This window comes from Pan paniscus, chromosome 2, assembly GCF_029289425.2.
Source record: "Pan paniscus chromosome 2, NHGRI_mPanPan1-v2.0_pri, whole genome shotgun sequence".
Classification (NCBI taxonomy): domain Eukaryota; kingdom Metazoa; phylum Chordata; class Mammalia; order Primates; family Hominidae; genus Pan; species Pan paniscus.
In genome coordinates, this window is record NC_085926.1 from 55911281 (window position 1) to 55937432 (window position 26152).

General features: G+C 40.0%; 1 protein-coding gene across 10 annotated transcripts in view; it reads right to left on the reverse strand.

Moving 5' to 3' along the window:
• Positions 1-26152, reverse strand: part of ERC2 (ELKS/RAB6-interacting/CAST family member 2) — a 976550-nt gene that overhangs the window by 419824 nt on the left and 530574 nt on the right. For all 10 annotated transcript variants that reach the window (XR_010111441.1, XR_010111442.1, XR_008625007.2 and 7 more), the window contains one exon: positions 23158-23293. Coding sequence is in view for 3 of the 10 variants with exons in the window: in XM_055110956.2 (XP_054966931.1) it covers positions 23158-23293 (136 nt within the window). In the remaining 7 variants the exon portion in view is untranslated. The remainder of the gene's footprint in view (positions 1-23157; positions 23294-26152) is intronic.

Sequence of the window (26152 nt, forward strand, 5' to 3'; positions counted from 1 at the left end):
AATAAATATTTTTAAAGTAACTGCCTTCAAGTAACTTCCAAAGGCTTTTTTAAATTCATTTGTTTTTATGCAGTTAGTTACTAGCAATGCCAGAAATAAAATTCAGATCCCTGATACTGCCCTGAGAGTGGAGGGCAAATCAGTTCTAAGTTGGACCCCTGTCCATTCTGTTTTTGCTATCAGATCATTTGGGGACTTGCCTCATTAGAAGCTTTCCCAGTAACTGGTTGCTTGCCCATCTGAAGGTCCACATTCCTAAACTGTTCCCCAGAGCCTCCTGTTTCTTCCAAAAGGAAACATAAACCCTATTTAGGTTTGTCTTAGATTTTACATTAACAACCATAAAGAGACTGATCATGAAATGGCACATACTAGGAAAGTTGCAAAGGTAAGCAGAATCTCAGGGTAACTTCTCAAAATTAAGCCTTGTCCCACTCAATTCTTCTCCTTCCCTAAAAATCCCTAGGGAATGATCCACCCCACAAAGTTGCACCATCCTTTTGTTTTTTTGCTTTTTATGGCAGGGGGTGTTTGTACTTTTTACATTTTTATTTTCAATTTTTGTGGGTACACAGATGTATATATTTATGGGGTATATGAGATATTTTGATATAGGCACACAATGTGCAATAATCACATCAGGGTAAATGAGGTATCTATCACCTCAAGCATTTATCCTTTCTTTGTATTACAAATAATTCTATTCTATTCTTTTAGTTATTTTAAAACATACAATAAATTATTGTTGACTCTAGTCATCCTGTCATGTTATCAAATACTAGATCTTATTCATCCTATCTAACTATATTTTTGTACCAGTTAACCATCCCCACTCCCCGACTCCAACCCCAGTACCCTTCCCAGCCTCTGGTAACCATCCTTCTACTCTCTATCTCCATGAGTTCCACTGTTTTAATTTTTTTAAGCTCCCACAAATAAGTGAGAACATGAGAAGTTGGTCTTTCTGTGCCTGGCTTATTTTACATCACATAACAACCTCTAGTTCCACCCATGTTGTTGCAAATGACAGGATCTCATTCTGTGTTATGGCTGAATGGTACTCCATTGTGTATATGTATCACATTTTCTTTATCCACTCATCTGTTGATAGACACTTAGGTTCCTTCCAAATCTTGGCTATTGTGAATAGTACTGCAGTAAACATAGTAGTGTAGATATCTCTTTGATATATGGATTTCCTTTCTTTTGGGTATATACCTAGCAGTAAGATTGCTGCATTGTATGGTAGTTCCATTTTTAGTTTTTTAAGGAACCTCCAAACTGTTCTCCATAGTGGTTGTGCTAATTTACACTCCTACCAACAGTGCATAAGTCTTCCCTTTTCTCACATCCTTCCCAGCATTTGTTATTGCCTGTCTTTTGGATAAAAGCCATTTTAGCCAGGATAAGATGATATCTCCTTGTAGTTTTGCTTTGCCTTTCTCTGATGATCAATAATGTTGAGTACTTTTTTCATATACCTGTTTGCCATTTGTATGTCTTCTTTTGAGAAATGTCTATTCAGGTCTTTTGCCCATTTTTTAATCGAATTATTCAATTTTTTTCTTACAGAGTTGTTAGAGCTCCTTATATATTCTGGTTATCAATCCCTTTTCAGATGGATAGTTTGCAAATATTTCCCATTCTGTAGGCTGTCTCTTCACTTTGTTGATTGTTTCCCTTGTGTGTAGAAGCTTTTTAACTTGATGTAATCCCACTTGTCCATTTTTATTTAGATGCCTGTGCTTGTGGGGTATTACTCAAGAAATCTTTGCCCAGTCCAATGTCCTGGAGAGTTTCCCCAGTGTTTTCTTTAAGGAGAGTCATAGTTTGAGAACTTAGATTTAAGTCTTTTCTACATTTTGATTTGATTTTTGTATATGGCAGAGACAGGGGGCTAGTTTCATTCTTCTGCATATGGATGTCCAGTTTTCCCAGCACCATTTACTGAAGAGACTGTCCTTTCCCCGATGTATCGTTCTTGGCAACTTTGTTGAAAACGAGTTCACTGTAGATGTCTGGATCTATTTCCAGGTTCTCTATTCTGTTCTATTGGTCCATGTATCTCTTTTTATGCCAGAACCATACTGTTTTGGTTACTATCCACCATTGCTTTGTTCCTGCCATGGGGAGTTAACCTCTCTGGTGGGGAGTACTCCCCATCTCCTTGACCAAGATCCCTCTTCCTCAGCCAGTAGAGAGAGGCTCCCAGTTTGAACCTTCTCTCAATTTTTCTATCTACTGATTGCTGGGTCCCCTCCCCTAAGCCACAGGGACTGGGAAAATAGCTATTGACTCCTTCAGAGGAGGAGCTCCAGAAGAGTGTAAACAGAGAGGTCCCCCTAAAACTTCCTGCTCAGCACTGCCATCCTGATGTCCACTGTCTCTGAGTCTCCAGAAGAGACTCCCTCACAATGGCAGAAGTAAGGGGCTCTGAGCCAGCCACACCCCTCACAGGTACTGCCCTGCCCTCCTCAATTTCTCCAAGCAGCTTCCTCTTACCTGCTAGCCCTGGCTGAGTTCAAGTTTTGTATATTTTTTTCTCTTGACTTTTGATCTTCCTTGCATGCCCACTTTTATTTCATTCCTATTCCTCCAATGGGAAAAATTTGAAGCTTGCTTTCAAATAAGGAAAGAAAAAAGTGGACAAAGCTAAGTTATAATATATAGGGATAGGCAAATGGATAATAAAAATTACAAAGGAAGGTGACATAATTTGTATTTGTGTCCCCACCCAAATCACGTGTCCCCAGTGTTGAAGGAAAGGCCTAGTGGGAGGGGACTGGATCATGGGAACGGACTTCCCCCTTGCTGTTCTTGTGATAATGAGTTCTCAGGAGATCTGCTTGTTTAAAAGTGTGTAGCACTGTCCCCTTCGCTCTCTTCCTCCTGCTGCAGCCATATAAGAAGACATGCCTGCGTTCCCTTCCCCTTCTGCCATGATTGAAGATTTCTTGAGGCCTCCTCAGCCATGCTTCCTGTACTGCCTGTGGAACTGTGAGGCAATTAAACTTCTTTTATTTATAAATTACCCAGTCTTGGCTGGACACCATGGCTCATGCCTGTAATCCAGCACTTTGGAAGGCCAAGGCATGTAGATCACTTGAGGTCAGGAATTTGAGACCAGCCTGGCCAACATGGTGAAACCCAATCTCAACAAAAAATATAAAAATTAGCCAGGCATAGTGGTGGGCACCTGTAATCCCAGCCACTTGGGAGGCTGAGGCAGGAGAATTGCTTGACCCTGGGAGGCAGAGGACGCAGTGAGCTGAGATGGCACCACTGCACTCCAGCCTGGGTGACAGAGTGAGACTCCGTCTCAAAAAAATAAATAAATAAATAAATAACCCAGTCTCAGGTAGTTTTTTACAGCAATGCAAGAACAGACTAATACAGAAAGTAAGGCAGAGATTACCACAGAAGTCAGGAGAGTGGTTATTCTTGAAATCAAAACAGCATGGTACTGGTACCAAAACAGAGATATAGATCAATGGAACAGAACAGAGGCCTCAGAAATAACACCACACATCTACAACCATCTGATCTTTGACAAACCTGATAAAAACAAGCAATGGGGAAAGGAGTCCCTATTTAATAAATGGTGTTGGGAAAACGGGCTAGCCATATGCAGAAAACTGAAACTGGACCCCTTCCTTACACCTTATAAAAAAAATTAGCTCAAGATGGATTAAAGAGTTAAACGTAAGATCTAAAACCATAAAAACCCTAGAAGAAAACCTTGGCAATACTATTCAGGACATAGGCATGGGCAAAGCCTTCATGACTAAAACACCAAAAGCAATGGCGACAAAAGCCAAAGTTGACAAATGGGATCTAATTAAACTAAAGAGCTTTTGCACAGCAAAAGAAACTACCATCACAGTGAACAGGCAACCTACAGAATGGGAGAAAATTTTTGCAATCTATCCATCTGACAAACGGCTAATATCCAGAATCTACAAAGAACTTAAACAAATTTACAGGAAAAAAAACCCCAACAAAATGTGGGTGAAGGATATGAACAGACACTTCTCAAAAGAAGACATTTATGCGGCCAACAAGAATATTAAAAAAGGCTTATCATCACTGGTCATTAGAGAAATGCAAATCAAAACCACAATGAGATAACATCTCATGCCAGTTAGAAGGGCGATCATTAAAAAGTCAGGAAACAACAGATGCTGGAGAGGACATGGAGAAATAGGAAGGCTTTTACACTGTTGGTGAGAGTGTAAATTAGTTCAACCATTGTGGAAGACAGTGTGGCAATTCCTCAAGGATCTAGAACCTGAAATAACATTTGACCCAGCAATCCCATTACTGGGTGTATACCCAAAGGATTATAAATCATTCCACTATAAAGACACCTGCACATGTATGTTTATTCCAGCACTGTTCACAATAGCAAAGACTTGGAACCAACCCAAATGCCCATCAGTGATAGACTGGATAAAGAAAACATGGCACATATACACTATGGAATACTATGCAGCCATAAAAAAGAATGAGTTCATGTCCTTTGCAGGGACATGGATGAAGCTGGAAACGATCATTCTCAGCAAACTAACACAGGAACAGAAAACCAAACAGCACATGTTCTCATTCATAAATGCAAATTGAACAATGAGAACACATGGACACAGGGAGGGGAACACCACACACTGGGGCCTGTCGGGGTGTAGGGGGCTAGGGGAGGGATAGCATTAGGAAAAATACTTAATGTAGATGATGGGTTGATGGGTGCAGCAAACCAGCATGGCACATGTATACCTATGTAATAAACCTGCATGTTCTGCACTTGTATCCCAGAACTTAAAGTATAATTTAAAAAAAAAAAGAAAGGAGGAAGTGGGGTGGTTTGAGCAAGACCTCTTGGAGAGGTTCTGGGGTAACTAAAAAGTTCTAGGTCCTTACATGAGTGTTGGCTCAAAGGTGTTCATCTTATAAAAATCATTTGCTGTGCATGTGCTTAAGCTGTTTTCTGCATTTGTACTGTACTTAAAATTTTTACTTCTTTTTTCAACTCTCATCATCTTGGATTCTATAACTTATCTATGGAATAACGATCAACTGGATTTGTGTAGAATTTGTTCTGTAAATAGAGAAACTAACAAGTCTCCTCCCATGTTTTCATAAGTTCTCATTGCTGCAATAAATATTTCATATCCAACTTCCATTTGCTTGTCTCTATTCATGAATCAAAGCAGATCTGCTTGAAGACAGACAGTATGTCTAAGTAAGGAAAGCTAGGCTAGAGAAAAGCTTCCATGATGGATAACCTAGGGTCTAAAAGGCCTGAGTAGTCACTAAAAATATAATGCCTCTTTCCTTTTATGTCTGTTAAAGTATTTTAAAGAATTTCTATGTACCGAGAAGAACTTTAAAGCAGATGAAGGCAATAATGATGTTATTATTATGACATCTATTGCTATTGCATGCCTGGGGCTAAGTATTTAATGCACTTCATCAAATTTAATCTTTATAACAACCCTAAGAGATGGATATCATGTTTTCTTAGTAATTCTGCCTGGTTCATACTGTTATTCCTCCAACAGGCTGTGCTCGTTCTCACCTCTGGACCTTTGTACATGCTGTTTCCTTTACCTGAAATGCACTGCCCCCAAATATTTGCATGGCTGGCTTCTGCTCTGCCTTCAGATCTTAGCTTGAATACTGCACACTCCTCATTTCACAATCATCCCTCTTTTCCTTTCTGGTACCCCTTAAAATATATTCCCAATACATTCACCACTCATAAAAGCAAGTGTCCAATGGTATTCTTTATTCCTTGACAGAACTATAGTAAAATGTTCCAAAAGTAACAGATGACTCTGATGACTGAGCCATCCTGGAATTTTTTTCAGCGAATACTCAGCTAGAATGAGGAAAACTATCTTGAGATACTTACCTTTTAACAAGGAGCCATGAAAAAAAGAAGGCAATTAATACATAGGTCTGGCCAGCAAAAATGGTCTTGTTAATTACTTTGAAGAATAAAGAAAGCACTGGGCGTGGTAGCTCACGCCTGTAATTGCAACACTTTCGGAGGCCAAGGTGGGTGGATCACTTGAGGTCAGGAGTCTGAGACCAGCCTAGCCAACAAGGTGAAACCTTGCCTCTACTAAAACTACAAAAATTAACCAGGCATGGTGGTGAGTGCCTGTAATCCCACCTACTCGAGAGGCTGAGGCAGGAGAATAGCTTGAACCTGGGAGGTGGAGGCTGCAGTGAGTAGAGATCGCGCCACTGCACTCCAACCTGGGTGAAAGAGCAAGAGTTTGTCTCAAAAAAAAAAAAAAAAAGAGAGAGAGAATAAAGAAAGTAACCATGCCAATCTCAAATGCCAACCTTTAGGCTTAGAAGTGAGAAAGCCTACCCTCTGTGCAAAAATGAAACCAAAGAAAAGAATCTTAAATTCTCATTGAAACAGCTGTACATGGGTTTTGGTAAGTCAAGTTTTAATTGCAAAATTTAAGCAACAATAAAGATAGCAAACACAATTCTTCAGCCATGAGAAGAAAGAATAACGATACCTGTATGCACTTAAACCAACAGGGAAGTATACAGTGTTTCTAAAATTTATTTCATGGCTAAAATTTGTGTTTAGCTTGGTTTTGTGGCTGCCTTTGCAGCCTATATGTGCAGGGCTTTATAAATACTCTTCAGGGATCCTGCCTCCCCATAGCATCAATCAAATTAACCAAGTAGCCGTCAAAGTCCGTTTGGAGAGCTCTATGTGGCTCAAACCAACTGCAGGCAAACCGTGTGGCCACAGGAGCCGTGCCATTTCCTCCTCAGTCACCTCACTCCTGTGGCCTCCGGACTGGAGACGGTGTCCAGCCTCTCGATTTACGGGAACCCTTTGCCCACCTCCAGTGCGTGGGTATGCAAGGCCATATTTAGCTCAACCTACGCATAGTTCACTTTACCCAACCAGGTGAAGCCAGACACCAAGTGAGCACAAAGAAGAAAGGGCTTTCTGTCTCAAGTATCTGTCTGTGTGAAGTCAGTGGCCACTTTGGTGTCTATGTGTCAAATTCTTTGGGTTTTTAATTTAGAGGTGGAAAATACAGCCATCTAACTCTAGCAAGCAAAATTAAGGAGGCCATGATGTTTCATGGCAAGAAAATAAAACCATTTGAAAATGGATATGCATATGTGTATATATATCTATATACGCGCATATATACCATATGTGCATGTGTGCTCAATGAGGGTATGGCTAGCTGCCAAACATTAAGAAAAGTTCTAAAAATTTATGATGCTGGGAAAAAGTATACAAAGACATAAATCTTGCATTTTTCTCCCAGTCAGTGTAAAAGTATCAGAACAGGCATGCAAATCTTCAATACAGTTTAACCCTAGGAGTTTCAAGTTAAAACATATCAGAATATGATTGAATATTTGGTCAGTGCTAGGTGTAGTAATGATAATGATGACAACAGTAATTGTGACTGTCATTTCCAGAGTACACTCCCATGCATAAAGAACTGTGACAATGACTTTACATTGAGAAGTCATTGATTCATACAAACTGATGAGGTAGCTAGTCTTCTTATCCCCATTTTAAAGATAAGAAAACTGAGGCATAGCAAGAGTAAGCAATCTCAAAATCACACAGCTGTGAAGTGCTAGAAGAAGGAATGGATTCCAGGCCTACGTAACTCTAGATTGAAGAATGAAAAGAGATGGCCACTGATATGCAGTCTCCCTTCTGAAACGGGGAGTGGAAAAGAAACAACATCCAGATCTAGACAAAGAAAAAAAATTGGGAAGAACTCAGGAAATTTCTGGATAATTTAGGCCTTTAAGGAATCAACATCATCCACAATGTCTACATGATTTTGGCAATATGAAGTTTTTTTGTGATTACAAATGACTTTGAATTTTCTGCAGTATAGAAGGAGCCATTTGAAAAGTTCAAAACCCAATCAGTATATTATTTATATGATGCTTAAAAATTAGCTTGCTTCATTTCAAATAAAAAAATCATGCGGTCTGGGGGAAAAAAAGATAAGGTTACAAAACATGCCAGACTGTTCCCATCTCTGTGCACATAATCCCCATTCTAAGCAGTGACCTTGGAGGCTGTGACCTACTCCAAAGATGTAGCCTTTACTCCATGACATTTTGGGAAACAGCTTTGGAACCATCTTCAGAGTTAGGCACAGTACCCTGCCAGAAGCATAACTTTATAGCCACATGTTTTTTAGAACCAAGTCTGGAGAATAAGGCTGCTGATCAAAATAGGAAATGCTGGGTTTTAGGTAAGAACATGTGATTACAAAAGAGTAAGATCTCTTGCATGGCTTTCAAGGTGGCCAGAGGAGTTCCAGAAAGCTTTTGAGTAATAGTCGCCATGCTGGGAAGTGAATACGAGTTCCACGGGGTGATAGCTGAGAAGGAAAACATTCATTTGAAATGTGAGTGCCAAAAACTAGACTATTGAAGATGGTGGCTGTGACGTAGTCCTGGTGCTTACACAGGTTTAGTGTTCCCTGCATGGAGCCCGGCACACAGCAGGTGACCACTGTGCATTTGCTGAATAGCTCAATTACTCCATCCATCTGTCAATTAGACAATGAACAAACTCTTGGCTAGTGAGAAAATTCCTTGCTCACATAATTGCTATTGGTCAAGATATAAACACTCAGAAAAAGTATGGCTTCACTTAGAGAACCAAAATATGAAGAAAAAGTTGCTCTGAGAACCTGCCAGCTCATTTTGCCACCTTTCTGAAAATTTTTCCAGTCTGCAGGCCATGTGCCCTACATGTGTGCATACAGGGTGCCTGCCACACAAGGCCATTGCTCTGAGGACAGGGTGGAAATTAGGTTTCCTCTGGCCCCTTTGTTACGCTGCCCTCCCCGCTCTCCAGACAGCCATTCCAAGCAGCTTCTAACGAGGAAGGTGCCCTCTGCAACTTCAAGGAGAAATGAAAAACAGCTAGGGTAGCTCAACAATAATGCACATCTTCAAATGCCAACAAGAATGCCTCTTGCAGAAAATCTCTGTTCAAACAAACTTCATGAGAAAATCTAGATAGTGCATTCTTTATTCATGGTTAGCCTATCTGATTATTCAGTTATTCATGCATCTCATTTTATGAATAATTAATAGTAATTATCTTATTACCTATCAGGCACTGAAAAGACACAGGTCCTCACTTCGAAGGAGGTCTCCATTGAGTCTCAGGCAGAACACACACTCCTGCTCTCTCCCAAGCCCCCTGCATGGGCTGATTGGCGTTGGCACTCTTCTCTTCCCTCACAGATACAGCCTCAGTCCTTCTCTTCTGCATGCTGAGAAGCCACTACCAATCCTCAGAGCTGCTATGGAAGCTTATTTGCAACTCTGCTCACTTATAATAACTTATGTATTCAGTTAGTCAAAAAGTATTTATTGAATGTCTACCATGGGCCAACTCTGTTTTGGATACATAAGATAGTCCTACATTCTAGGAGGAGGGATGATGGACAAAGTGCCTATGTGTTCATGGGAAAGACAGATAAGTATACAAATAACTGTACATTATTATTTTAGGCTGTGATATAAGTGATGAAGAAAAATAAAGACAGAAACATAAAGAAAGACAAGAACTATTAATTAGAAAGAGCATTCAGAGAAAGCCTGTCTGAGAAAATGACATGGCAGCAGAAACCTACATGAAATGAAGAAGTAACTCACACACATACCTGAAGAAAGAACCTTCTAGCCAAGGGACCAGCTTGTTCCAAGGGCAGGGAGGGTTTGGAGACTGGAGTGCTGGAGCAGTCAGTGAGGGAAACAATGGGAGGACAACAGGGGGTCCCAAAGAGAGCCAGGGCCAATGGCACAGGGTGCTATAGGCTATGGTAAGTAAGGTCTTTACAGAGCCCTCACCAGTGTAAGTGCTGAAAAACAACATGACATCATCAGCATCCTAGTGACATCATCATGGCATCAACCTGCATTTACTCTGTGCCGGATGCTGTTTTCTAAATGACCACACAACACTAGGAGGCAAGTACTGCCATCACCCGAAACCTAACAACCTTGTTGCACAACACACAGCTAGTAAGTGACAGCATCGGGAGTCAACACAGAAGCCAATGATCTTAACCCGCGTGGTAAAAACATCCCTTAGAAAAGCAATTACAGGCCGGGCACAGTGGCTCACGCCTGTAATTCCAGCATTTTGGGAGGCCAAGTGGGGCAGATCACTTGACGTCAGGAGTTTGAGACCAGCCTGGCCAACATGGTGAAACCTTGTCTCTACTAAAAATACAAAAATTAGGCAGTTAGTAAATGAGCCAGGCTCAGGCCTCTAATCCCAGCTACTTGGGAGTCTGAGACAGGCGAATCACTTGAACCTGGGAGGCGGAGGTTGCAGTGAGCCAAGATCACACTACTGCACTCTAGCCTGGGTGACAGAGTGAGACTCCGTCTCAAAAACAAAACAAAACAAAAAAGCAATTACAGCCCGGCCTGGTAAAGAGATAAAAAACATTCACACCTACTCAAAACCTGTAAAACAAGCTAATGATCTGAGTAGATGGCTGTGGCTTTGTGCAAGACTCCAGCTACTGGGTCACACATGGGTTCCTAAGGTACTGGGGTCAAACCTCTCAGAGGGGAAGATAAGGTGCAGGGAAGGCTGCACCAGATGACGGAAAAGCACCTCCAGGGAGGTCACTGACTGTTAGGCAGAGGAGGCTTGTGGAGAGTTCAGGTGACATTGTTCCATGAAATACAAGAGTAAAAAAAAGCACATGTTGTGTAATAAATGATTTTGAATGTAACTAAATTGATAATATAAATGTCATAAGTAGACATCTTGATTATTTTATCTATATCTCTGTAAGTTTCTATATTGAAACTTGAAAATTTCTCTTTGAGAAATAGTAGATGAGTTTGTATTCAGGGTGGCTTATGTTTGGGTACATGAGATTATACTTACTGGCTCATAAATGACAGGAAGAAGTGGTCATCAGAGCCAGGGATAGAGGCCTAGCTCTTAGCCTAGAAACACATGCAGGGAGCCCCAGCAATGCTGCAGGAGCTGACTTGGGTGGAAAAACTCAAGCTGCCTTTACTTAGAAGGTTCATGTTTTAAACTTGTAGTGCTGCTTAGTCCAATCTACCAAAAAGCCCTACGCCCACATTTCCTAGTATGTCTTATGATTAGGTCTTCATGGTTCTGTCTGTCCATTAGACAGGGCATGAGAGAGAAGCAAGAACCCAGCCTCGAAAAGCCAAGAGGTTCTTTCAGAGCCCAACATGATGGCTGTGGAATGAATGAATAGATCAAAACTTTCATTTCAGAAGCATTTAAAATATAGAGCTATGTCCTTATTTTTATATGGGAAACAATAAGCTTTGAGAATTAAAAACATTACAGAAAAGAATGTCCTTGCCCAACTGCCATATATCTCCCAGACTTCATAGCTAACTATGATCTCATTCTAACTACTACCCTGGTCTCAACCACTGGACTCTAACGTACATGTGGTAATTCCTGTGAAGTGAAACTTTATTCTGGTGAACCAAGCAACAGTCAAGAACGACCTTAATCTCACATTTCCACTAGGAGGAAAATAACCTTGCAAGATGAGTAAAAGGTAAAGCCGTCATTAAGTCAGGTTAAGAGAGGTGCAGTTCATTCAGAAATCACAGGCCCATGTCTGAACAGACCGAGGCATCTAGGAGATGTACACTCAAGGTTATAGTGTTTAACAGTTAACATTTTTAAATGTGCGGTTTTCTAATTTCTTATAAGGATCCTTTCACAGCCAAAAAAGTACAACCAAAATAAAAACAAGTCTGCTGGTAATGACACAGGGACGCTCTGTGCTTCATTTTCAACCCATATAATTGACTTTGACAGCATAACATGAGCCTAGAGCACTATATTCCATATTGCCTTAGCAGAAAAAAAGGTAAAATTGCATCCAAGTTACAATTAACAATGGATACTTAAAAATTTCAATTTTATATTTTAAACCTGGAAATATTTCCACACCTTCCCCCAAAACAGTCATCAATTTTTTTAAAAAAAAATTATCAGATTTGGATTTGGAGTATAGCATAATGTGAGCTTGTAATTAGAAATCAATGTGGATTCTGGGATCAAGAAATAATAGATGAAAATATTACTGTACCTTTCATAAACATTTTTCAATTTGCTTCATATCAGCTTTCTTAATGAGGTACAATTTTTTAAAACTACATTAGAATTCGAATTTTCTTGGTTAATCATTATAACAGAGCTGTTTTTCAACAAAGTGGCAGGGGCAATCCAGGTGAATTTTGATTTGGCAAAGACAATATTATGCTTAATAAAGTATCACCGCAGAATTTGACCAACCTCAAACTCTAATCCAAGAAGTAATTGCATATGTCAGTTATCATCAGTAAGAATTGCCTAAATCAGCATTTGCCCAAGTTCCATAAAATGCTAATACTTTGCAATGTTAATAAATGCTCTAGTGGGAAAGAAAAGGGCTCCCTTTTTCAAGTGATTTAGAGAATGATTGAAGAATATCAAACATTTCTTTTGACTGCAGGACTTCTCAGAGCCTTTAACATGTTAATATGCACAGTATTCTTAACCTAAAAGAATATGTATTATTTTCCAGAGGCATTTGACAAATGAAACCCCTTTTCCTTATAGTATCCCATAGAACCATCACTCTGATAAACATATTTTGTGAAATGTGAATCTAGATTATATCAACCCTCTTTTAGTCAAATTAGTCTCTATTCTATTTTCCCACAGCTCACTATGACCTGAACAATTAGGAGAAAAATAGCCCCTGCTGACATAGTGGCTTATTAAAACAATAATCTACTTCACAAACAATTACATTTTAAAGCCACATAGTTCCTTTCCTTGAGAAATGTCTGTAAGCCAGGTGGCTCAATTCTGAGAAGTTCCTGCACTGTGTATCTTGTGTCCAGACTGTCAGAGTTCTAATCCATCTTGCACCAAAAAAGTAACAATTGCTGGATGTATTATTATAACTGATTGCTCTAAAGAAAACAAAATGTGTTAGTGCACACTATGAAATTCTCAAAATGGCAGACCCTGCACTCCAGATGGAAAACAGAGAGAGCTCTTAGAGTGACTTACATTTAAAGCCAGGTATTCTATATTACCAGGATGGTGCCAAGAAGACTGACTTCCCTAGATTCCCAACGGGAGGACATCCCTTCTCCTGACCTGCATGTTCTATTTTGGCAGCAGCCTCACTAGTTGGCCCATGAGCCTCCCCGCCTTGGAAGGTGCTTTTAAATCACCACATATATGCACCCTTCAATTAGTCCCCAGACCCCAGGATTTCAGAGTTGAAAGGGCCTTACTTCAATACAAGCCCCTCTTTTGTAGATGAGAAAACTGAGGCTTAGAGAAAAAAAAATCACTTGAGCCTAGACTAAAACCCAGATCCCCTCACTTCCTGCTTGATACATTTGTCTCTCACCCACTCAGAAGCTCAGGGCCCCATGGATGACCTGAGGTCCAAAAGGCCTTCCAGAAGCTTCTGTTCTAGCGTGCAAGAGCCAAGAGTCCAGCTGCAGCCACAACTTCATTGTTACCTCTTTCAAATGCTCTTCTGTCTCAGAGCACGCAGCAGCCCAGTAATGCATGTTCTGGTTTACTTTCAGAAGCTACTGCAAATCAAATGCTGGGGGGAGGACATCTTTAGTCAGAAGAAAAGATCTTGAGATATTCAAATGTAAGGAATTTTGTCTTACTTGTTGTTACATCTCAGTAGGTTGCACAGTGCCTAGCACACAAAAAAGTCCTCAAAAAACATCGTTGGGAATGCTTGATGAACTGAAGGCAGAGTCTTACACACATTTAAGAAGCATTTAAGTCTAACTCACTACTTAAAATAAAGCTTAATCCCTTTCCATAAAATCCATGCAAAACCCCGTTACCCAAGTTTATGCCACCTAATTTTTCTATGTTTTTGGAGGGGCCTGACCAGCATCTTCACTGTTGATACAGTTACTGTGCCCAATAGAAGGCATGCAAAGAAACAGTTCCACTCTGGAGAAAGAAAGGTGTCCAGTTTATGATTGAGACCTGAGAAACAGCATCGGCTCTTTCTCTTGCTTAACATCACTAAGTCTCAATCTTCTCATCTATAAAATGGTTTCAAAGATAGTAACATCTTCATTAGTTTGTTGGGACAATTAAACAATTCATTGTGTGTACACAGCAACTTGGCCAACTATGATTGCTTTTTTTAATGGCTGCTAATATTGAAAAGAATTATTAAGCTGGGTGGGTAAGACTTGTCTTGGGATCAGTTGCGTGTACCTGCCATGGGTGTCAATGAAGAGGGTGCAACAGACACATCAGGTGTTTGCTGTACATATAGATGCACTGCCCTGATGCCCCTTCAGGACCAAGACACTCAGTCTCCAAGTGCCAGGGATGTGCTTTCCCTGAGAGCTGCCTTGTCTAAGATTACACCCTTCTCCTGGCATTGCCCACCTCTATTGACTCAATTAGAGTCAACAGCCCTCCAAATGGCTATCTCAGCTCCAGAGCAACTGATAGGGACTGCTACGGCCTTTGCTGCAACTACATTACAGTTTGACTTTTCCCTGTGCCTAATCCTGCTTCCCTCCCTTTCTGAGAGTACCCTCAATAAACTTCTTGCATGTTCATCTCAGAGTCTCAATTTCCCAGGGAACACAACTGAAGACATTATCCTTGGCCTACTTCATTGTTCAATAAAAAGCAGCTATTATTCTTTTGGTTGAATTTTCTAAAATATCCACACTTGTTTTCTATCACAAGAGACTTCCTCACTCTCTTTATGGGTGACATCCTTTCATGGATGGAGAAAAATGGCAAAGATATAAATAACTTAAACTAATTTTTATTTATTATCTAAAGAGTCCTAAACTCTGTAGTCTGTTCTCACAGTAATTATCTCCACCACCGATTTACTACTTCTTTAGTTACCCTAGTTTTAAAGACATAAGAGAGGCACAGGAAATGATAGAATATCCTGTTATAAAATATACATAAAGCTTAGTTTATTCACAATAACTAACTAATTTTATATAATTTTAGATGCTCAATCTAATACCCAATGCTGAGGGGCACAAGCCTTAGGTATAAGCTTGAAGATTTTAACCATTCAAATCCTACCAAAAGTAGTCTTACCTTATGGAACCAGTGGGTTGCACAAATGGCACTGGGCAAGGATGCAGAAGGCTTGGGATCTGGTCTCCCCTCTGCCAATAACTCCCTCTAGGATCGTGGGCAGGTCGTTTGCCTTTGCTGGGCCCTACTTCCTTCATCGGCAAAACAAGGAGCTTGTATTAAATGAAGTCTAAGGTCCTTTCTAGTAAGAAAAACTTATGATTGCTCAAACCTTGTAGGGCTTTTTCCAGGCAACATAAATAAGATGTAGAGGGAAAGTGTAATAGCAGAGAAGAAATTAAAAGTGTCATAAATTCAAGTTACCAACTTCCCAAATGTGTATTACAGGACAGACGATTAAGTGAATAGGAACTGATTTAATAGTTGTATTTTCCTTTTGCAAGATTTCCATCTAAATCATTGCCTATGTCATTGATTGTCACTTCCTTAATCTGGAGTGTTTGAATATATAGTTTGGCAATGCTTTGGACAAGCCATAAGTCAAAGTTAACATTTTTAGAAGTTAACCATGCCCAGGTCTCTGCCTTGGGCAGTGATGTGCTGAAATACCAGCATCTATTTGAGCTACTGGAAAGAGGTTATTGATGTCAGCGTGTCATGCACTGTAATTTGCAGGTGCCCCCCTGACTAACCTCTGGTAGCGATAACTCAGGGTAAACCTGAGGTAATTATCCTGGCCAGGGAGAGCTGGTTTAACTAGACTGGCCCTTTTGATGCATGCTGAACACGATTGCACCCTAGGGATTACACAAGTCCTGTGTGTGAGTTATTACATAAATTCTACCTTGGAAAAAGTAAGAAGGTATGCTGTCAGAATTTTTTTATTCTCCCAGTCCCTTTGCTTTCAATGTATGGGTTCTTCAGTAATGCCTTCACCATATTTACTTTGAAAATGATACTGCACGTGTTATGGAGTGAAATAGAATAGAAGAAGATATAGATGCTCCCAAACACACACCTCAGAGGTCTCCCTTCCCAGTGGCTTTTGAAGCATGATTCTGGTTCCGAGTCTTTTGCCTGAGGAAGCGTTTTTTTTTTTCAGTGTACGAAAGCTGAGGCTTGGTCTAATCTTCACAGGAAGAACTCTCAAGCTTTTGGTACCTCCTTAAGGCTTTATCTTCAATGAGACTCACGACTGCAGACCAGTCACTGAACAATTGTCTGACTCTCAGTTTCCTCATCTATAAAATAAAGATAGATAAACTGGTCCTACCAATCCTCAAGGCCAGAAAAAGGATCCAGCATGAAGATCACCCCACGAAAGCATTTTAGAAAGCACACAGGACCCTGGCTTAGATGGGCTTGTTTTATTATTGACTAAACGAATCATCAGCAGTGGTTTTAATGAACATACAAAAATGGGGTCTCCAGTTTATAGTCCAAGCTTCACCTCAAAATAAGCCCATAGATCAGAGTCAGGGGTAAACAGAGGCAAGACAGACTCTACAAGCCCAGCCCTCCTCTCTCTCTAGAACTGAGCATAGCATTTCTTTTAGGAAAGGATCCACGTCTGCTTCTAGTTTTCACTGGAGCTCACAAAAGGATGACACTTATTGATTTTCCCTTATTGATTTCTATTTCAGGGACCAAAAGCCACAAAATAGGATAACGTCTAAAAAATAGTGTGAGTTTGCTTAGAAAGCCCCCTCAAAATAAATAAGAGATGACTATACCATTCAAGCAAGATTTCTTTTTCCAAAACCCCCACCCCAAGGCTTGTCATTTCAAACTCTACCCCCATAATAACAATGATTACATTTGAGAAATATGTTGCGTTTCATTCAGCAGGATCTTCAGCCTTCGGCAAACAAACATTCACTTTGCCAAGGACTGCTGAAGAGCCACTAATGGAGTGAAACCTGAAAACCCTTTGGAAAAGAATAATGAACCCCACTCTGTCTTCAGGGGGTAATTTAGTAGGTAGCTTAGGCAACACTTGATTAAGAGTAAACCTCTCTTTTCCATAGAAATATATTGTGTTTGTACAGAAAGGCTATATGAAGTGGAGGATTAGGTCAGAAATCCACAGGAAAAAGCAGAAGATGTTTCTCAGAAGAAATATGCAAGTTACTGCACATTTGGAAAAACAAGTCATACTTTAGTGGGAGGAAAGAAGAAAAACTCCACATATAACAGTTTTATTTACACGATTGCACTTGGCTTCTTGGAACATTTCTAACAAATAGTTAGTTCCCAAATACATTGCACAGGATGTCTTGTTGCCCCTGACAGTCTATGAGTTACTACAAAGAGTAATGATTTTAACTCAAGGCTACCTGAAACTGATTGTCAAATAAGATTTTCTGAGACCGCCTACAGGGGCCTGCTATAGCAAAAGTCGTTTTTTTGGCTCGTGGAGGATTATAGTGTGAAAGAAAAACAAATGTCAAAATAAATCCCCAAGGAAAGAAAGCACTTCTGTGCTGACCCTCAGTCCTACTCATCAACATTCCTTGTCCTCTGTAGACTAACAAATACTTGAGTATTTCTCTTCATCTGAAACCATGAACAGAGTCTGAAAAAATTAGATGAGGGTCAGTTCACATTTCAACAATGTGATAGGATTTATCCATAACTTAATGGAACTTCCCAATCTCTACCCATCAAGGTAGAAAACTACAAAACAAATAAATAAAACACTTCACAGCATTAAAAACAAATCATGATGTTAAATTCTAATAAAAATTTAAACAAATGTGGATTCTCTTTTAAACCTGGGTTAGGATGACCTTTCTCATCTTTTCCATATGTTGAAAATGATGGCTGAAATGAAGCCTCCCTAAATCACTCTACACCATGCCTACCAAACAGCCATGGAAAACTAGGAACTAAATAAACTCATTTTGACAATGATGAATCTCTTAACTCTGCTGGTCAGGTTTCTTCTAATGGCAGTACTTAGGTAAGTGTACCATAACACATGAACATAGATCACATTTAAAGTAACAATTTTAAGCTCAGGGAATTGAAAAAGAAATGAATTTAACTTAGTGGCTTGGAGAGATGAACATTTAGATATGAAGCTTAAAAAATTGCTGCTTAAGATATACACGTCCTTCCGCAAAGAAACAACTTAGCAAACCTTGGGAACTCCATAATGAACTATATGTTTTGCTGAAAGCTATGCATTTTTGAGGTTTATGTTGTTTGTTACACTTCCTCTGTTAGCTGATTCCAACTCTAATTGGAGGAGGAAAGTAAAGGAAGTCCCCTTCGAAAAAAGATATTGGCTGTACAGGGTTGCACAAATTAAAAAATAAAATTGCCTTTCTAGTTTTTTTTTTTAGAATTCTATTAAAAGGACAAGAATAAATGAGAACATTCACTTGCTTTTTAAAATGATCACACTTGGGTTTAACCACGGGCAGAGAAGAAACTTTACGGTTCCCTGGGAACCTATAATTTGGAAACGGAAGCACACAAGAACAGACTTTAGTTTTCAGGCAATAAATTGAAGAGAATTCTGCAGACATATAACAGAAAAGGAGCATAAAACATTGGCTTGTGCATTTTTTAGAAAGTTAGTTTATTAACTCGATAAGCTACACACAGAAAAATGCAGCCAAAATCTACAAGGATATCCACTGGGGTTTCAAATTGGTATATTTACTCAGCGAGAAATAGCTAGAGCTTTAAAAAGAAAAAAATAAATAAAAATAAAAAAATTTAAAAAAAGGCATCCCATTCTGGAAATGACGATTTAGTGTGAATCTCTGGAAAGACACCTTGTTGAAAAACCTCCATGTGGGCTCTGATGGGACACACAGAAGCCCAAAGCCCCAAGGTCAGACATAAATATCATGCCCAATAATCTGTGTTCTGGGAAAAGCTCTACAGAATTATACAAGAAAATCACGATCTTTCACATCCACCTTTCACACACAATTCAACATTAACTTGAAGAATGTTTTAATTTTCCTCCTTATTGCCCAAAATGTTTTTTTAATGCTTTATTGGGAATTTCCATTTACTGGTGTGTGTTCTATATCTGTATTACTCATCAGTGTAAAATAGTTGCAAAGAATTTGTTGGTTGATACTCCCAATGGTCACTGTCTTCTATGACTAAAAGCTCATTATCAGTCTCTCTGGGAGAAAACTCTAGTAACTGAAGTCCACATATGTCAGGTACTGTGCTAGATTCTTTCATAAACCTTATTTTATTTAACCCACCCAGGGAGGTAAAGATTGTAATCCCCATTTACAGATGAAAAAAGTAAGGGTCAGAGAGATTCTCTGCCATACTCAAGGCCCTAAGCTAATAATAATAAGGGCCAGTATTTGAACACTGGCCAGTTCAACTCCACAGTTCTGCATCCTTCCCTTCCTGTTCTCCTTGTCAATGCTCCAAAAAAATGATTTGAGAAGCTAAATCAAGAACATTCCCTATTCCTGTAGATTGTGGTGATTTCCTCTGAGAAACAATAATTCAAGGTATCTTCAAACAAAATTGGGACTCAGGACAAATACTAAACTGCCACCTCTTTCCAATGAGTCAAGTTCGGCTAACTAGGGTGTATTCTTAGTCACTTTATTTACACTATGTAGACCCACTGGGATCACAGTGCCAGGCCATGCAGCAGAGGCCGCAAGCCAATGGGCAACTCATGTGCACATGTGCTTCACAGGATCCCAGAGTGTTTAAAAATTCAACTAACTTTCTAAAATCTATAGATTTCACATACAAATTCCCATTTTATGGACTGTCTTGGATAATCGGAGGTCCCACCACCCTGGGCCCACCTTTACAGCAGTGTCCAACCAGAGCTTAGTGGCCACTACTCCCTTAGATGAGTAAGGGTTCTTGAGTTCCCTATAGCTCCCCACCACCCTCAATTATATCCACACACTGAGGCCACCTACAGCTGAAATTTTTCATTATGCATATGCTATTTTTCTTATAATAGAGAAATATTTCTCCAGGGCTTGTCTCTTTTGATAGACTGAATGATTGGCCTCAATTCTCCACCTCTCCTCGTATCTACTCCCGTACATTTTTGTCTTTGTGAGTCGAGTGTACTTTTCCAATCTGTGACTTGGTCATGTGCTTTGCTTTGGGCCAATGCCAAGGGTGAAAATCACAATATCAGTTCAAGAGTAGGCCTTATGAGGCCTAGTATGTTTTTGCTCATTCTCTTGTGCCTCAGCAACTGTCATTAGTTTTCCCTGGGTTGCTGACACCTGGCCTCAGAATGAACACGTGTAACAGAGCTGCCCCAGGCACCACGACAGATGTGCAGTGAGTAGAAGTGCCCAGCCAAACCCACCCTAGAGCAGCTGGGCCAGTTAGTCAACCTGCAAATCTGTAAGAATAAACTATTGGTACTAAAAAGCCACTGCGTTTCGGGTGATTTGTTGCACAGCACAGCATTATTATGGCAATTGCTAACTGACACATCTCTACCAAAAATAAACAATAAAAAACAGGCAGAAAGAACCAGACATCATTATTTTTCCTACACACAAGCCTGTTTCTTATGTTAAAAGCCTAGACCCTGAAGACATTTGAGTTTGCAATTTCTGTCGGAAAACTATAAACTTATGAAATAAAGAAGACTGGATTTGTAAAATATTTCGTACTGTGCTATATATCCAGGTTTGACTGAGGTGACGCAGGTTTTGTCTATTGCCTTTTGCATTCTGGTTTGAACAATAAAAAGCATAGTCACTCTATCTTCATTCAACTTTGTTTCCGACTTTCATACCAACTAGTTGAATCTCTTGGTGCTCTTTTTTGAAGCCTGATCCACTAGCTATTATTGTTGTAGGCAATACTCTACATGATATTTTTCTGGATATAATACCTGTTGAGTTGGTTGAAATCATGAAGCCAGTGTATCCAATTGTTACCAAATGCTTGTGTAGAATAAATCAAAATTAACAGGTGCCAATGCCACAACCACCAACCAGCCAAGCTAAATCCCGGCTGACTGACACTTAAAGCTTTACAGGCTAACTTGTAAACAGGAAATGCTCAAAACAACAGCAATATTAAAAAAGGCAAGTGCCTCCAGAAAGTTTTGGCAGTAATTACTACATCTGAGCACATCTGCTTAACAATCCAGGAAAGTGGGAGGTTTACTCTCTATTAACCTTAACCAGAGACATTTTCATCAAAATTAATCGTGATTACTTTTTATTGCATTTCAAATGCTATCCTTTATTTGGGGTGGTCAGGAATGCAACTAAGCAATTCCAGACCATGCTATCTTTTATGAAGAGGTTATGAGGTAGTTATCAAGGCCTCTTATGAAAATATTGCTATACAAAAGTTCATGGGCCAAAACAAGACATTAATTTCCATAACTATATGTGTCCTCAGAAAAGAAGAAATTACTATATATAGAAAAGACAAAAACTGTGATGCTCATTGTATATCAGATTAGAACTGTAGAAATACCTCTGCATATAGTAAACAAATCGTTTTTAATGTTTCATTTGCCTTTTCCTTGTTATTATAACAACCATTAGTCATGAATGCTTATTTTGGGCATGGTCTGTACCCAAGTACAATTCTAAATTATTTATATGCTTTGACTCTTTAACTCTCACAACTACTCTGGAGCAGATGCAATTATTATCCTTGTTTTACGGAATAATACACCACAGCAAGGTGAGACCTAAGGTCAGGTCATCTTTAAAGTTCTGGGCCCACCTGGACAGGCGCAGTGGTTCACACCTGTAATCCCAGCACTTTGGGAGGCCGAGGCGGGTGGATCATGAAGTCACGAGATGGAGACCATCCTGGCTAACACAGTGAAACCCCGTCTCTACTAAAAATACAAAAAAATTAGCGGGGCATGGTGGCGGGCGCCTGTAGTCCCAGCTACTCGGGAGGTTGAGGCACGAGAATGGTGTGAACCCAGGAGGTGGAGCTTGCAGTGACCCAAGATCGCGCCACTGCTCTCCAGTCTGGGCGACAGGGGGAGACTCCATCTCAAAAAGAAAAAAAAAAAGTTTTGGGCCCACCTACTATTGTCTCACTATTCAGTGAACACTCCAAATCAAGCATCAATGTAAAGGGCCTTCAGTGACACCAGAAGGCATGTCTAGGACACAGAGAAAGGAAAAAAAAAATACCTAATATTGACTAACTAGTCCCCATGTACCATGCTCTATGCAAGGTATTTCCTTGTATTTCCTACACTGGAATAATTATTGATTTCTCTTTTGGCCAATTAAAAAGATGAACTATGAGTACATATTGAAATTATCTAACTTCTCCTATCTCCAAGGAGGAAACCTAATATATAACTGGAGAAAGACACTAATTAATAACCAAAATTTAACATGAACTCCGGCCAACTTGAACTGCTCTGTTTAAAGGCACACTGGAATAAATAAAGAAACTTCAAAGCAAATGCCCTGTTTTAGCTTGAATGTTTTATTGAGTACATGGGGAGCACTCCTTGGCCAAAAATAAGGGTGGTTAATGAGGAAAAATTGGTGTTTCCAGTGAGTTGGTTTGTTTCTAAGATATGGCTGTCCATTGAAAGATAACTATATTCACAGAGAAGACAGAATAATGATCTGTGTCTGAGCTTCACAGTCTTGAACAAAACAAAACTGGTTTTGTAAACTGTCTGGGATCAGCTGAATGTATCCTCACCCAAATACCTTCTGTGATAATACACACACATTTGCCTTCTTCTATTCCCAAAACAATTTAAATATAAATTGAAAAGGAAGACATTTCTATGTTTTAAGTTTCTTGCCAACTATATAAATGCAGCCCTTACCTTTTAAGGTGAGGTACAGGAACCAAAAGACTCTGCCTTGTATTTCTAGGCTCTACCGTAATTGGCTTTTCATGGCCACCATCCTGAAAATGATGACCCTCCCTGGGAAAGACCTACTGGGTTCCTTGTTAGTGCTAGACTCAGGGCAAAGGCAAAGTCCACCATTTCTGTGCATATTTTCTGGCACCAATGGTGACATTTCTGAGAGAGTCCATCTCTAGTTATTTAGCGATTAAGAAGAGAAGCCTGTGCTTACCTGCAAATGCTGTGAGTTGTCAGCCATGCTGTCTTCTCGCCTGCGCACTTCTTCTAGTAACTGAGCATTTTTCTTCTTTTCCAACTGTTGATTGTGCTTGAGGTTGGCCACCTTCTTATTCTGATCTTTCATATGCCTGAGAAAAGTCAGCACAGCTTGGTTAAATTCTACCACTGGAAGATCATATGTTATCACAAATAGATTCAGGAAGTACTAAGTATAGGCTATCTGGATAAGGGCTCGGGAAAAAGATGATACTTCTGAATAATCCATTCATTCAACTACAAATATGTATTGAGCTTCCACTTAATACCAGGTCCCAGGACGGCACTGGGGCTGCAGTGGCAAATGGGGCAGGTATAATCTTCACTCTCATGGAGCTTAGAGGCCAGTGGGCAAGATGGACAAGTACCAAGGAAACACAACTTAGGTTTCTTAACGTTGAAGGAAACAAATAGCATGCTGTGAGAGACAGTGATGTGCATGTGTGGACAGGTGGTGGAGTGGAAGGAGATGACTTTAGATGCTGTGGCCAGGGAAAGCCTCCCTGGCAAAGTGAGACTGTGGGTGAGACTACAAGGAGCTAACCAAGAGAAACACCAGTGGCAGAGCTCCCAAGTAGAGAGAACAATGCGTGTAATTTCCAAGACAGGAAAGAAGAAACTGGAAGGCTGCAGTGAGGCTAATCCAGGGAAGGGTGGATGTGGGTGGGAGATGGGACTGCACAGGTAGGCAGGGCCCAGGCTCATAGGGCCTCTGGTCCATGATACGGCATTTGTTTTCTTCTAATTGGTTGCTGTTCTAATTATTATTATTATTCTTTTGGATCATGTTCTTATTCTGAGATCATAATCCATTACTTTGATTTTAAAATAACAATTATGAGGCTCCAATCAAATACATTGTCATCACTTAGCTCAAACACAATAACAGTTTGGCTAATCATAATGTTAAATAAAGCTCTGGGGCTTGGAGTAAAACTTCTTAATGAATCTACAGGATGTCAAAGTGCAAAATCATAAAGTGATCAAGTGAGTAAAAGACTAAAGATAAAGAATGGGTTCAAGAAAACAACAATGGGAATTATAAGCTTAATGTGTACTATTGCACCAGCAGCTTTTAGCAAAACATTCCACAGATTTAGGCAACCATGTCCACAGCAGCTGTCATAAATCTAATCCAACACATGAGGAGGTAGGAGGGCAGTACGGAGGGCTCGGGAGCATTCACACAAGGGGAGGGACGAGCAGCAGAATCATTTGGGGTCCTTTCGGATCCCTTTCCCCCATACCACAGCATTGCCAGGTCAACCACTGTTACTGAGCCCTGACTCAGTAAAAAACATACTGAGAATCACTGCTCTTTTGAAAATGTAAACAAGATGAGAACTAGATGATAAACAGCAAACGTGAAATTGAAACAATTAAAATCAAATGAAAATTGCTCTCCGCAAGAAACTCTTATTTCTAGTCCTCATAAATTAGGTACCCCCCTACTCTCTCCCATTCCAAGCAAATGAAGCACAAGAGCACTGTTTAATTAGTAGAATAATATTATCTAGTACTAACAGTGTACTCCTTGCTAATAAAAACAGTCCGAGGGTGCAGTGGCTCATGCCTGTAGTCCCAGCTACTCGGAAGTCTGAGGCAGGAGGATCGCTTGAGCCCAGGAGTTAGAGTCCACCCTGTGCAACATAGCAAGGCCCCATCTCTAAAACACACACACACACACACACACACACACACACACACTATATATATATATATTCTGAACACTTTGTCTTCTTATGAATATTTACACTAACTGAAGCCATGATTTAAATATTATTGGTAGCACTTATTAAGAGGACATAAAGTATGACAGAATAACCATCTCCTTAGTCTTTGAGTTGCATTAATTTTTGTCCGATATTTCTCCATTTTTACCTGATACAGCAACATACACACGTGAAGCCACCAAGTCAAACTTGCATGCTAATCCACTTTGAGGAAATTATCTTTTGGTTAGTATAAAGATGTTAAGAATGCCCTCTTGCTTTCTAATTGAATGAGGACACAGTATTTCCAAAGCCCATGCTAACCCAAGGCAGGCACATTTTCCAGTTCCTTAGGAAATAAGGCCAGAGCTCAGTAACAGGATGTTATGGAGAGGTCAGGATGATTAGTGCGATTGTTTAATTAGAGGGTACTTTTAAAAAGAAATAATCTTATTACTTTAGAATACAGTGTTAAATAGAACCAACTGCTAAAAGTCCCCCTGCCCCAAGTATGGGTGACAAATACAGATTATTATTACAAACATCATTTGCACAGTGAAAGAGCTCCCACAAAGTTCTTGGAGCAGTCTGAACACAGCGACCTTACTTTCAGGGATACTGCAATGTTTTTTCAATCCCAAAGAAAAAAGCATATTCTAAACCCACGTGTCCCTTAAAGCTTTCCTGAATTAAGAAAGAGTGGCGGCCGGGCACGGTGGCTCACACCTGTAATCCCAGCACTTTGGGAGGCCGAGGTGGGCAGATCATGAGGTCACGAGATCGAGACCATCCTGGCTAACATGGTGAAACCCCATCTCTACTAAAAATACAAACAAACAAACAAAAAAATAGCCAGGCGTGGTGGCAGGCACCTGTAGTCCCAGGTACTCGGGAGGCTGAGGCAGCAGAACGGCGTGAACCCAGGAGGCACAGGTTGCAGTGAGCCAAGATCACACCACTGCACTCCAGCCTGGGTGACAGAGTGAAACTCCATCTCAAAAAAAAAAAAAAAAAAAAGAATGAGTGGCTGAGAAAAATGGGGTACTCTAGTTTTGACATTATGATGGAGGCCTATCTCCAGCCATTCCTTTAAACACTCCCTTATTTAAGACACCAGTGACTGAAAATGGAAAGTTGGGTTTTGAATGGCACTGCTTAGGATTTGGGCCAATTAGAGAGATGCAGAGCAAGGTGGATGAGAACGATCATCTTGTCTCTGTTCATGAAACTGTCAATAGC